General features: G+C 48.5%; 1 protein-coding gene across 2 annotated transcripts in view; it reads right to left on the minus strand.

The window, feature by feature from the left end:
• Positions 1–14758, minus strand: part of col5a1 (procollagen, type V, alpha 1) — a 357252-nt gene that overhangs the window by 73826 nt on the left and 268668 nt on the right. For both annotated transcript variants that reach the window (XM_078550223.1, XM_078550222.1), the window contains exons 33-37: positions 7543–7587; positions 7345–7398; positions 5282–5326; positions 1318–1371; positions 258–311 (exon numbers count right to left, since the gene is read on the minus strand). In XM_078550223.1, the coding sequence (XP_078406349.1) occupies positions 258–311; positions 1318–1371; positions 5282–5326; positions 7345–7398; positions 7543–7587 (252 nt within the window). The remainder of the gene's footprint in view (positions 1–257; positions 312–1317; positions 1372–5281; positions 5327–7344; positions 7399–7542; positions 7588–14758) is intronic.

A 14758-nucleotide genomic window follows, 5' to 3' on the forward strand; every position in this document is an offset into this window, starting at 1 on the left:
GTGTTCCCTGTTCAGAGGTCCACCCTCTCCGTAAGTGGACAAATGCATCTCCCGAGATGTATACTGTCAGAGATTGTGTCATCAGTCTCCGAGTGTTAACGGTCTCCACCTATCAGGGGTTGTGGCTGATCTCTGCACGTCTCTCCGCAGGGTTTGTACAGTCATACGGGAGAGGGTGGTCACCTTGGAGACATCTCCTCAAATCAAGCAAAGGAGGCAGATCAATCAAAGACATCTCCGAGAGGGTTGGTACTTACAGTTTCACCTCGTTGCCCTGGGTGTCCAGGTAACCCGTCTTTACCAGCTGGGCCCTAGAACAAGATGGAACAGAGAGAGACAGCATTTAGCAGCTGATAACAATTGTTAGAATATTAATTACTGTAAGAAAAACATGTTATAGGGGAACTGGGTGGGACTTTCACCTCCGAGATCAGAGCTCGAACCTAGTTCAGACCAATGGGTTGAAAGCCCATTCTGTCCCCTGGTCTGAGGGGACCACTGAGATATTTTAGATACCAGTACACACCTGGCACAAAGCAATCCTGCTCCCAGACACACTGGTTAGGGATTTGGAAAAGTACCAGAATGGAGAAGTAAAAGCTGCTCTTCTAGTACGGGGAATGAGGTATGAAATTGGCCTGTGTGGAGAGAGCTTTACTCTGTATCTAACCCCGTGCTGTGCCTGTCCTGGGAGTGTTTGATGGGGACAGTGTAGAGGGAGCTTTACTCTGTATCTAACACCATGCTGTACCTGTCCTGGGAGTGTTTGATGGGGACAGTGTAGAGGGCGCTTTACTCTGTATCTAACCCCGTGCTGTACCTGTCCTGGGAGTGTTTAATGGGGACAGTGTAGAGGGAGCTTTACTCTGTATCTAACCCCGTGCCATGCCTGCTCTGGGAGTGTTTGATGGGGACAGTGTAGAGGGAGCTTTACTCTGTAACCCTGGAGAAACAGTGTGGGAGGAGACCATTTTGCTCATTGTGCCTGCGCTAATTCTTTGAAAATGCCACCTAGCTCGTCCCATTCCCCTATTCTTTCTCCGTAGTCTTGCAAACATTTCCTTTCCAATTGTACATCCAGTTTCTTTTTGAAAATGAATTGAATCTATTGAATGGCTGAGGTTATTTGCTAATGTGTGAGTGAGGGGCTATTGGGGTTTCAGTGAAGCCCCATGAAGTTATTCCTGGGTGAGGTGCACATTTTGTCAATAAATAAAGAGTAAAATCTCAGAGAACTTTTTCTTTTATTTTGAGCGACTGAATCTGGATAAACATACAATGCATTAAAAAATGAGTCAAGTTGCTGGGATTACTTACAGGGGGTCCTTTGGGTCCAGCGAATCCCATTGGTCCCTGAGGTCCAGGCGGCCCCTACCATGTAAACATAAACAGTTTGAGAAAAGGAAGCTGTGCATTTCTATAGTGCCTCTCACGGCCTCAGGGCACCCCAAAGTACTTTACAACCAATTAAATACTTTTTTGAAATGTAACCAATGTTTAATGTAGGCAACATGGCAGCCAATTTGCACACAGCAAGATCCCACAAACAACCAATGAGAGGAATGACCAGATATTTGCTTTCAGTAGTCTCGGTTAAGGAATAAATATTTTCCCAAAACATCATGGAAACTCCCCTGCCGCCATCAAACTGATGCAATGGGATCCTTTACGCCCACTTGAAAGGGTAGATGGCGCCTCAGTTTAATGTCTTTTCAGAAGAGATGCAGCAAGACCATGGGCTTAAGCTGCGAGTAGGGATAATTTGTACATCGTTAGCTATGTTACTGAGATGCTCATCCAATAGCAGGAGTTGGATGATCAGTCGTTAACTATGCAAGTGTCTGCCAGTGAGAGGGTGCTGCCATAGTTTCTCAGAGCTTCAGCTGTGCGTTACCATGGAGTTGGTGCTCTGACATTGTTCTAATGTTCTGGGACTTTGAGGTTACAATCTGTGCCTTGCTGGCCCTGGCAAGTGTCGTGCAGGGGACAGAGATGCGTTGGCAGAAAAACAGCCACATATTCACCTGTCCACTCAGCTGTAGACACAGAATCACAGAGTCTGAGAGTGTCCAAACATCAGAACAAAACATGGACAATGGACCAAGTCCAAGCAGCTTCAACAAATGGTGGACGACATGGAGAAGCCGATGTCCTGGCCAATCAAAATTTCTCAAGAAAAGCAGCTCCTCATTGGATAGTCTAGAACCAATCACCCACATGGATTGAGTAGCTTAAAGTTGAACTTCATATGGATTCCGAGATGGTTTTCTTGACTTATATTGTTTCATTTTTATAATGAGGACTTTTCTTTTCAATTTAGAATCTGTTGTTGTTGGTTGCAGCCTGTCTAAAATAATCAGCGGAGGTGGTGGCGTAGTGATATTGTCGCTGGACTAGTAATCCAGAGACCCAGGGTAATGCTCTGTGAACTGGGGTTCAAATCCTGCCACAGCAGATGGTAGAATTTGAATTCAATAAAAATCTGGAATTAAAAGTCTAATAATGACATTGTCAATTGTTGTAAAAACTGGAGGATGGCCCACCCGGCACTGGAAATGACAATCGCAGCCTTGTCGACTCTGCACATCTACCTGACAATGTGGAAAATTTCCTGTACACAAAAAGCAGGACAAATCCAACCCAGCCAATTCCTGTCCCATCAGTCTACTACCCATCATCAGTGAAAGGGGGTCATCAACAATAACCTGCTCACTGATGCCCAGTTTGGGTTCCGCCAGGGCCACTCAGCCCTTGACCTCATTACAGCCCTGGTCCAAACATGGACAAAAGAGCTGAACAGGTGAGAGTGACTGCCCTTGACATCAAGGCTGCATTTGAACGAGTGTGGCATCAAAACTGGAATCAGGGGGAAAACTCTCCGCTGGTTGGAGTCATACCTAGCACAAAGGAAGATGGCTGTGGTTGCTGGAGATCAGTCATCTCAGCTGCAGGAGGTCCTCAGGGTAGTGTTGTCAGCCCAACCATCTTCAGCTATATCAATGACCTTCCTCCATTTTAAGGTCAGAAGTGGGGTTGTTTGCTGATGATTGCACGGTGTACAAAGGGGGGGTTGATCAGTAAGTTTGCGGATGACACGACAATTGGTGGGATGGTAAATAGTGAGGAGACTACAGGAGGATTCAGATGGGCTTATCAGTGGCAAATGGAATTTAATCTGGATAAGTGTGAGGTGATGCACTTGGGCAGGACAAACAAGGCATGGGAATACACGATGAATTGTAGGACCCTGGGAAGTACCGAAGATCAGAGGGACCTTGGTGTGCATGTCCACCGGTCCCTTAAGGCAGCGGGACAGGTAGATAAGGTGGTTAAGGCGGCATATGGGATACTTGCCTTTATTAGCTGAAGCACAGAATATAAGAGCAGGGAGGTTATGCTGGAACTGTATAAAACACCGGTTAGGCCACAGCTAGAGTATTGCATGCAGTTCTGGAATCCGCATTATAGGAAGGATGTGATTGCACTAGAGAGAGTGCAGAGGAGATTTACCAGGATGATGCCTGGGCTGGAGAGTTTTAGTTATGAGGAGAGAATGGATAGACTGGGGTTATTTTTCCTGGAGCAGAAGAGATTGAGGGGGGACATGATTGAGGTGTATAAAATTATGAGGGGCATAGATAGGGTAGATAGGAAGGAACTTTTCCCCTTGTCGGAGGGATCAATAACCAGGGGGGCATAGGTTTAAGGTAAGGGGCAGGAGGTTTAGAGGGGATGTGAGGAAGAATTTTTTCACCCAGAGAGTGGTGGGAATCTGGAAGTTACTGCCTGAAAGGGTGGTAGAGGCAGAAACCCTCATAACGTTTAAGAAGTATTTGGATGTGCACTTGCGTTGCCATGGCATACAAGGCTATGGGCCTAGTGCCGTAAAATGAGATTAGAATAGTTAAGTACTTGTTTGGCTGCCGCAGACACGATGGGCTGAAGGGCCTTTTTCTGTAGACCTCTATGACTCTATGGCTCTAATGTCCAGCACCATTCACGACTCCTCAGATACTGAAGCAGTCCATGTCCAAATGCAGCAAGACCTGGACAATATTCAGGCGTGGGCTGACAAGTGGCAAGTAACATTCACGCCACACGAGTGTCAGGCAATGACCATCTTCAACAAGAGAGAATCCAACCATTGCCCCCTGATGTTCAATGGCATTACCATCACTGAATCCCCCACTATCAACATCCTGGGGGTTACCATTGATCAGAAACTGAACTGGACTAGCCAAATAAATACTGTGGCTACAAGAGCAGGTTAGAGGCTAGGAATCCTGCGGTGAGTAACTCACCTCCTGACTCCCCAAAGCCTGTCCACCATCTACAAGGCACAAGTCAGGAGTGTGATGGAATACTCCCCAATTGCCTGGATGAGTGCAGCTCCCACAACACTCAAGAAGCTTGACACCGTCCAGGACAAAGCAACCCACTTGATTGGCACCACATCCACAAACATTCACTTCCTTCACCACCGACGCACAGTGGCAGCAGTGTGTACCATCTACAAGATGCACTGCAGGAACTCACCAAGGCTCCTTCGACAGAACCTTCTAAACCCACGACTGCTACTATCTAGAAGGACAAGGGCAGCAGATAGATGGGAACACCACCACCTGGAAATTCCCCTCCAAGCCACTCACCATCCTGACTTGGAAATATATCACCGTTCCTTCACTGTCACTGGGTCAAAATCCTGGAACTCCCTTCCTAACAGCACTGTGGGTGTACCTACACCACAGGGACTGCAGCAGTTCGAGAAGGCAGCTCACCACCACTTTCTCAAGGGCAACTAGGGATGGGCAATAAATGCTGGCCCAGCCAGCGAAGCCCACATCCCGTGAATGAATAATGAGAAAAAAATGAATGCGCAATGCCAACTTTTTTTGGATGCTTAAAAGTCAAGTGTGCCTCAAAGGCTCAGATCTGAGTGGACTGATGAAAGCGAAGGAGCATCCATTGTACATGCTCCAAACAAGAAAGACTACTTGAATTCGATTCTGCCAACTTCCATTTACTTTGTCAAATTTCTTCATTGAACATTGGAGGCAAAACTAGCTACAAAAGACAGATTGATTATATACCGTCTGATCTCCACATAATGGAATGATTTGAATGTTATGGACACAAAATATTCATTGTTACCCTCAGTCTCCACTGCTGAACTTGGAAGAGCAGAGAGAACTGAACTGGGACAAGATTTGCTCCACATTAAAACACTGCACAGAAACAATGGAATATAAAAGAAAGGATCTTGAGGATTGTAGCTCCTTACCCTCTCACCAGAAGGACCAGGTGGACCATCATTGCCTGAGCTACCCTGGAATAGAGATAATTAGAGATATTAGCTCCAGGAAATGAAAGAATTATCTCATAATATTCATAATAATGCCACAAAAAATATTTCTGCAAAAATCTTCATTCAAATCGAAATTTTACAGGTATTCAGTGGGTTCCTTCTGGGGTCATTACTAGATACCAATCCCTGATCCCCAAGTGTCACATGTGTACATTGGAAGGGGCAGAGGATCAGAGCGCTTTTATCTTTTCCTTGAATGGGTGGGTTGAGGGTCTCCGCTGTTTGTAGGGGGTGGGGCGCTGCAGCTGAACATGAATTGTACAGAGTTTCAGCCTGATCTTTTATTGGGTCCAGAGAACTAAACTGGACTGGTCCAAACAACACCACACATTAAGAGCAGCAAGAAGATGATTATGGGACAGACAGAATGATATTTCAAGAGCAAAGGAAATGGGAGGGAAAATTTGCTGATTTAGAGATTTAGAGATCAGGAGTGAGAGTTGTTGGGAGCAAGAGGGTGGGGATGCTGGGGCAAGGGGGTGATGGGGACAATTTGTGAGTTGTACTTTCTATCTAACCCTGTGCTGTACCTGTCCTGGGAGTGTTTGATGGGGACAGTGTAGAGGGAGCTTTACTCTGTATCTAACCCCGTGCTGTACCTGTCTTGGGAGTGTTTGATGGGGACAGTGTAGAGGGAGCTTTACTCTGTATCTAACCCCGTGCTGTACCTGTCTTGGGAGTGTTTGATGGGGACAGTGTAGAGGGAGCTTTACTCTGTATCTAACCCCGTGCTGTACCTGTCTTGGGAGTGTTTGATGGGGACAGTGTAGAGGGAGCTTTACTCTGTATCTAACCCCGTGCTGTACCTGTCCTGGGAGTGTTTGATGGGGACAGTGTAGAGGGAGCTTTACTCTGTATCTAACCCCGTGCTGTACCTATCCTGGGAGTGTTTGATGGGGACAGTGTAGAGGGAGCTTTACTCTGTATCTAACCCCGTGCTGTACCTGTCCTGTGAATGTTTGATGGGGACAGTGTAGAGGGAACTTTACTCTGTATCTAACCCCATGCTGTACCTGTCCTGGGAGTGTTTGATGGGGACAGTGTAGAGGGAGCTTTACTCTGTATCTAACCCCATGCTGTACCTGTCCTGGGAGTGTTTGATGGGGACAGTGTAGAGGGAGTTTTACTCTGTATCTAACCCCGTGCTGTACCTGTTCTGGGAGTGTTTGATGGGGACAATGTAGAGGGAGCTTTACTCTGTAACTAACCCCGTGCTGTACCTGTCCTGGGAGTGTTTGATGGAGACAGTGTAGAGGGAGCTTTACTCTGTATCTAACCCCGTGCTGTACCTGCCCTGGGAGTGTTTGATGGGGACAGTGTAGAGGGAGCTTTACTCTGTATCTAACCCCATGCTGTACCTTCCCTGGGAGTGTTTGATGGGGACAGTGTAGAGGGAGCTTTACTCTGTATCTAACCCCGTGCTGTACTTGTCCTGGGAGTGTTTGATGGGGACAGTATAGAGGGAGCTTTACTCTGTATCTAACCCCGTGCTGTACCTGCCCTGGGAGTGTTTGATGGGGACAGTGTAGAGGGAGCTTTACTCTGTATCTAACCCCGTGCTGTACCTTCCCTGGGAGTGTTTGATGGGGACAGTGTAGAGGGAGCTTTACTCTGTATCTAACCCCGTGCTGTACCTGCCCTGGGAGTGTTTGATGGGGACAGTGTAGAGGGAGCTTTACTCTGTATCTAACCCCGTGCTGTACTTGTCCTGGGAGTGTTTGATGGGGACAGTATAGAGGGAGCTTTACTCTGTATCTAACCCCGTGCTGTACCTACCCTGGGAGTGTTTGATGGGGACAGTGTAGAGGGAGCTTTACTCTGTATCTAACCCCGTACTGTACCTGTCCTGGGAGTGTTTGATGGGGACAGTGTAGAGGGAGCTTTACTCTGTATCTAACCCCGTACTGTACCTGTCCTGGGAATGTTTGATGGGGACAGTGTAGGGGGAACTTTACTCTGTAACTAAACCATAAAGTTACCTTAGGGCCGGCTTTTCCTGTTGATCCTCTTGGACCACGTTCACCTCGTGGACCCTTTGGTGACAAAATAAACAAAGTTACATCCACATGAAACAAACAGTTGAGGTTTACAAGGAGAAATTAAAGCATAAAAACATTGACATTTAACAGTGATGCACAGGAGCAGGTGATGATAATGTTGAGTAAATAGGTTTATACCGTTGGGCCTCTCTGTCCTCTTGGGCCTGCTTTTCCCGGAGTGCCCTAAAAATAAAGAATGAAGAGATAGGTGAGCAAATGGTGGGTGATGAGGTCAGCGTCAGCACTCACCCCTTGTCAAGGAGCCCTCCCTCTCTCCAATGTTCATCAGTCTTCATGGGCAGATATTCCTGCCATTCTTATCCTGGCTGGTTTGATGTGACTGCAGGTTCCACACCAAATGATCGATGGGCAACTGCCCTCTGGGGTAGCTGAACAAGTTCTATCAGGATAATAAGGAATGGGCAATAAATGCCAGCTTGCCAGTGATGCCACATTCTGAGAACACACTTGAGAAAATGACCCACAAATCAGACTCTCCATTACAAGTCAAAGGGAAAGCAATTTGTTGTATTCCTGGTGGTTACCCTGTCACAATGAATCATCCTCATGTGTCTCACCTACAGAGGTACATTTCTCTATGGTTACAAAAGAGAGGGGAATTATTTTAACCCTATTCTCCAGTGGGTGTGAAATTAAAATCACCCAGGTTACTGACCCACAGGATCCATGATTTGAAGCTGTTAATCTGAACATGCGCAAAGACCTGGTCGTCAAACCTGGCAGCAACTTTACACCTGCCTGTCACATCCCAATGACCTCATCGTGACACACACACACACCATTTCACCTGGTGGCCTGTGTGGGCACATTGACCCACCAGGCACAGACCAGTCAGGACCCACTGGGCACAGTCCAGTCAGGACCCACTGGGCACAGACCAGTCAGGACCCACTGGGCAAAGGCCAATCAGGACCCACTGGGCACAGACCAGTCAGGACCCACTGGGCACAGACCAGTCAGGACCCACTGGGCAAAGGCCAGTCAGGACCCACCGGGCAAAGGCCAGTCAGGACCCACTGGGCACAATTCGGTCAGGACCCACTGGGCAAAGGCCAATCAGGACCCACTGGGCAAAGGCCAGTCAGGACCCACTGGGCAAAGGCCAGTCAGGACCCACTGGGCAAAGGCCAATCGGGACCCACTGGACACAGACCAGTCAGGACCCACTGGGCTCAGACCAATCAGGACCAACTGGGCACAGTCCAGTCAGGACTCACTGGGCAAAGGCTAGTCAGGGCCCACTGGGCTCAGACCAATCAGGACCTACTGGGCACAGTCCAGTCAGGACCCACTGGGCACAGTCCAGTCAGGACCCACTGGGCAAAGGCTAGTCAGGACCCACTGGGCACAGTCCAGTCAGGACCCACTGGGCAAAGGCCAGTCAAGACCCACTGGGCAAAGGCCAGTCAGGACCCACTGGACACAGTCCAGTCAGGACCCATTGGGCACAGTCCAGTCAGGACCCACTGGGCAAAGGCCAGTCAAGACCCACTGGACACAGACCAGTCAGGACCCACTGGGCAAAGGCCAGTCAAGACCCACTGGACACAGACCAGTCAGGACCCACTGGGCAAAGGCCAGTCAAGACCCACTGGACACAGACCAGTCAGGACCCACTGGGCACAGTCCAGTCAGGACCCACTGGGCAAAGGCGAGTCAAGACCCACTGGACACAGACCAGTCAGGACCCACCGGGCAAAGGCCAGTCAAGACCCACTGGACACAGACCAGTCAGCACCCACTGGGCAAAGGCCAGTCAAGACCCAGTGGACACAGACCAGTCAGGACCCACTGGACACAGACCAGTCAGGGCCCACTGGGCAAAGGCTAGTCAGGACCCACTGGGCAAAGGCCAATCAGGACCCACTGGGCAAAGGCTAGTCAGGACCCACTGGACACAGTCCAGTCAGGACCCACTGGGCAAAGGCTAGTCAGGACCCACTGGACACAGACCAGTCAGGACCCACTGGGCAAAGGCTAGTCAGGACCCACTGGACACAGACCAGTCAGGACCCACTGGGCAAAGGCTAGTCAGGACCCACTGGGCAAAGGCTAGTCAGGACCCACTGGACACAGTCCAGTCAGGACCCACTGGACACAGTCCAGTCAGGACCCACTGGACACAGTCCAGTCAGGACCCACTGGGCACAGTCCAGTCAGGACCCACTGGGCACAGTCCAGTCAGGACCCACTGGGCACAGTCCAGTCAGGACCCACTGGACACAGACCAGTCAGGACCCACTGGACACAGACCAGTCAGGACCCACTGGACACAGACCAGTCAGGACCCACTGGGCAAAGGCCAGTCAGGACCCACTGGACACAGACCAGTCAGGACCCACTGGGTAAAGGCCAGTTAGGACCCACTGGGTAAAGGCCAGTCAGGACCCACTGGGCAAAGGCCAGTCAGGGCCCACTGGACAAAGACCAGTCAGGACCCACTGGGCAAAAACAAGATACTATTTTGCCTCTGTGAGGCTGAGATTGTTCTCCTTAGAGCAGACAAGGTTAAGATATTTAACAGATGCGTTCAAAATTATGAAGGGTTTCAATGGAGTAAATAAGGAGAAACTGTTTCTGCTGGCAGGAGAGTTGATAACCAGAGGGAGACAAACTGAGGATAAGCAGAAAAAGGGAATTGGATAAATACTTGAAAAGGAAATTTTACAGGGCTATGGGAGGAGAACAAAGGACTGAGACTAATTGGATAACGCTGTCAAACAGCCAGCACAAGAGGCATGGTGGCTGAATGGCCTCCAGCTGTGCTGTAAGATTCTATGATTCTATGAGGAGTGGGGGTTGTATGTTTCTCTGTGACCAGAAGTAGACTCCATATGAAAGACCCAACTAGAGGCAGTGTTCTGGACTGTGATTGCATAGCAAGGGCAGCTGAGGCAGGGCCAGGGGAAGGGGATTTATCTGATGATCAAACACCACAGTGCTCAACTCCCCTTCCTATTCCCAACTCCCTACATCACATGTCCTGGGATATGAACCCTGTGCTGCTGTTGGAAAATGAAGCACAGAATGTACAAAATTCCAAATGGTAAACTCAGATCCTTATAAAGATCCGTGTCCAGGCATTTCCTACCAAAGTCCCCAGGACTCAGGATTTATGCTTTTTTCCTGGCTCTGTGTGGTCAGATTGGCAGGATAACAGACCCGGAGCAGTTAAAAAAATAAAACAGCTGAGGCAGCTATTCTCAGCTGCCTCAAGTAGCACTGAATGTAAACTTTGCCTGGTCAGGGAGATGCTCTTTAACAAATGGCAATCTCGCTAAGGCTGCATGGACACAAGTCCTGCCAACCTTTACTCATCTGTTAAAGGACGTACGGCCACTCAAAGCCTTTCCAGCATTCAATTCAATTTAGGCTGGTCTAAATCTCATCTCCCCATTGGTAGCCGTGCCTTCAGTTGTTTGGACCCTGAGCTCTGCGTTTCCCTCCCTCACTCTCCCTGCCTCTCTCCTCCTTTAAGGTGCTCCTTGAAAGTGACCTCTGACAAAGCTGACCCAATATCTCATGTGGCTCTGTGAAGCACCTTGGGATGTTTTGCCAGGCTAAAAAAGTGCTATATAAATGCAAGTCATTGTTGTTGTAAGCCCGTCTAACCACTCCCCCCACCCCCCACCCCATTGGTTCCGTAACCCTTAATCCCCTTAACCAACAAAAATCTATCGACTTCAGTTTGGCAATTTTCAACCGACCGTCAGCCTCAGCAGCTTTTTTTGGGGGAGAGAGTTCCAGATTCCCACTCCCCTGTGTGTGAGGAAGTGCTTCCTGACATCACCCCTGGTGAATCTGCACTGCAGTCTTCCCAAGGCCCATCTCTCCATCCTGAGGTGCGGTGCCCAGGGATGAACAGTTACTCCAGATAGGGTCTGACCAGAGTCTTATATAAATTATAACTCATTCTTTTTAAATGTGTCAACACCCCTTAAATCAGTGAATGGAGGAACCTCAAACCAGTTTGCCAAACACTAACTGCTAACACTGGGATCCTGGTTCCAGTCTCATTTATAAATCACATCAGCTCAACAACCCGAGCCATTGCAGCCAATCAATGAGGGGAAACTGACCGCGGGCTTTGCTGAACTGGGACCTTGCCACCAGAGCAGGACAATTTTAACTCTTCAGCATCCTGGTCTGGATCCAGAATTTCCTCCCTGGCAAAACCCCCGCCCTGGTTCTCTGCTTTCCCAATGATCTCACCAAAGTTTGGGTGGGGTGGTGAGGCCGGAGGTGGGGAGGCTCGGGGTGTGGCGCGAGGGGCTGGGGGCTCTGGTGGGGTTCAGGGTGGGGGGGATGGGGGTGGTGACAGGGTTCAGGGTGGGTGGGTAGGGTGGTGGCAGGTTCTGGGGTGGGGGGGTTTTAGAGTTGGGAGGTTCATGATGGAGGATGGTGGGGGAATGGGGGTGGAGGAGTCAGGATTCAGGGTGGGAAGGGAGCAGGTCCCTTTATCTGAGGATCAATGGTTGGATCTGGGCGAATATCTGAGATACCCACTGCCCAAAGAGGCTGGAGGTGGCAGTGGGGAACTGACCGGTCAACCCTCCTGCTGTCTAGAAACAAATTGAGAATATTCCCCCCTTTCAGAGGCCCCCTTTTAAGGAAGCTACATTTAAATAATTCAAATAGTATCCTAGAATGTTTACAGCACAGGAGGAGGCCATTTGACCCAATGTGCCTCTGCCAGCTCTCTGCAGGAGAAGCTCACCCAGTTCCGCACACCCCCCTCGCCCCCCTCACCTTTTTATTTAGTTTCCTTGAGAACTGGACTCTGACAATCAGTGACAGTGAGAAGGGGTCTTCCTGATGGACACTGAATAATGTGATGCCGGAAAGGGCTGAATGCAGCAAGCTTTCATTGGACCGAGGCCAACGCTCCCTCTGGCCTGGCAATCAGCTTCTAGCAAAAAAGGCCAAATGGAGCGTTCCATTGGCTGGAGAAGCCACAGGAAGCCTGGCTCTGCTCCAGACCCTGTGTCCTGTAACCAGCACACTTTCCCTGGATAAAGCAAGTCTGAGAATCAAGCTGCCTCATTGCAACACTCCCACATTGAGCCACAGCCCAACTCACTTCAGTGCTTTGCTCCTGGTTCTCAGACTCTCGCCGGTTGGGGTTGCTGGCAGCTTTTTGCAGGTGAGTTGGGTTTAGGGAAGGTGGAAGATCCCAGTGCGAGCTGGTCCAGGAGTCCACAGAGACTAACACCTGTAAACAGGTAGCTAGGAAATCCCCACCCAAAACAGTTGCGAGAGCTGTTTAAATGAGCAGAGCAGGTTCTGTATCAGTTGTACGACTCCCGATTGCAACTTTCGAGTTGAAAGTTTGGGAAGGGGAGGTGGGTATGCGGAAGAGTGTCAGTCCCATTCCCAGGCGGTTAGAGAGTGAAACCAGCATAGTTTAAAGGAATGTAGAAGATTTTTGGGGTTTTATTTTAAGGTTTCTATGGGTCAGCATCTTGACATTCAATGCCCAACTCCAGGCTATCCTCAAACTGATCTAGAAATCAATCCTCAACCCCCTGTATAAACCCATCGCCCTCTTTCAGCCTATACATTACTTTGTCCCATCCCAGCCAGTCTATCTCTGAATCATTAAAGTTACCCATACAGTGTTAGAAATTATAGATCCTGCTACTCCCGCATTTCAAACTGATCCACACATCTGTTCAGTGGAATGTGATTAGCCCCCAACAGGGTAACAGAGCATAAGAACATGCATATGAGGAGTAGGCCATTCAGCTCATCAAGCCTGCTCCCCCATTTGATAAGACCTGATCTGATTGTGGCTCAACTCACCTTCCTGTCTACCCCCACCCCCCATAGTCCTCGATTCCATTGTTCAAAAATCTGTCTAACTCAGCCTTGAATAAATTCAACGATCCAGCCTCCACTGCTCTCTGGGAAAGAATTCCACAGGCTAACAACCCTCTGAGAGAAGAAATTCCTCCACATCTCTGTCTTAATGGGAGACCCCTTATTCTGAAATTATTCTGTTCCCTAGTTCTAGATTCCCCCACAAGGAGAAACATCCTCTCAGCATCCACCCTGTGAAGCCCCCTCAGAATCTTATATGTTTCAATAAGATCACCTCTCATTCTTCTAAATTCCAATGGGTACAGGACCAACCTACTCAACCTCTCCTCATAAGACAAACCCCTTCATCCCAGGAATCAGCCGAGTGAACCTTCTCTGAATTGCTTCCAATGCAGGTCTATCCCCCGTAAATAAGGAGACCAAAACTCAGAGGTAGTCTCAGCAATGCCCTGTACAGTTGTAACAAGACTTCCCTACTTTTATAAAAGCAAAAATAATTTATATAGATTTTTCTTTTTCCAGCTACTTCCATTATTTTTAAGTGTATTTCCATCCATTGTTTTATCTCTACCTTTTAGCCTATTTCGATCCCTTCTCCCCACCAGGGCTATCTGTACCTTGCTCGTCCTGCTTTCTACCCTTAATTAGCACATTCCTTTAGATAATATCACCACCTTCAACACCTCTTTGTCCTTATGTCTGTGACATCTTTTGGTTATCTCCACCTATCACTGGCCCTCTATCCAGCTTTTCTTGTCCCACCCCCCCACTTAAACCAGCTTATATTTCACCTCTCGTCTATTTTTACTTAGTTCTGTTGAAGGGTCATTCGGACTCAAAACGTTAACTGGGCTCCTCTCCGCAGATGCTGCCAGACCTGCTGAGTTTTTCCAGGTATTTCTGTTTTTGTTCCCTACTTTTATATTCCATTCCCCTTGCAATAAAAGACAACATTCCATTTCCCTTCCTAATCACTCGCTGTACCTGAATGCTAACTGTTTGTGATCCATGTATCAGGACACCCAGGTCCCTCTGTATCTCAGAGTTCTGCAATCTCTCTCCATTTAAATAACTGGCTGCTTTTCTGTTCTTCCTGCCAAAGTTGACAAGTTCACATTTTCCCACATTATTCTCCATCTGCCAAACTTTTTGTCCACCCACTTAACCCATCTATATCCCTTTGCAGACTCTCTGTACCCTCCTCACAACTTGCTTTCCTACCTATCTTTGGGTCATCAGCAAATTGACCTACCATGCGCTCGGTCCCTTCATCCAATTGTAAATAGTTGCGGTCCCAGCACTTATCCCTGTGGTACTCCATTAGTAACAGCTTGCCAACCTGAAAATGACCCATTTATCGCTACTCTCTGCTTCTTGTTACCTAACCAATTCTCTATCTATGATAATAAATTACCCCCCACACTGTGAGCTCTTACCTTATTTTGGCTTTAACCTTTCATGCCCCAAACCATGGTCTTGACCCTTAAAACCCAGTGTGTGCTCTACGTTGTGA

Source organism: Cetorhinus maximus, chromosome 10, assembly GCF_964194155.1.
Source record: "Cetorhinus maximus chromosome 10, sCetMax3.hap1.1, whole genome shotgun sequence".
Classification (NCBI taxonomy): Eukaryota; Metazoa; Chordata; class Chondrichthyes; order Lamniformes; family Cetorhinidae; genus Cetorhinus; species Cetorhinus maximus.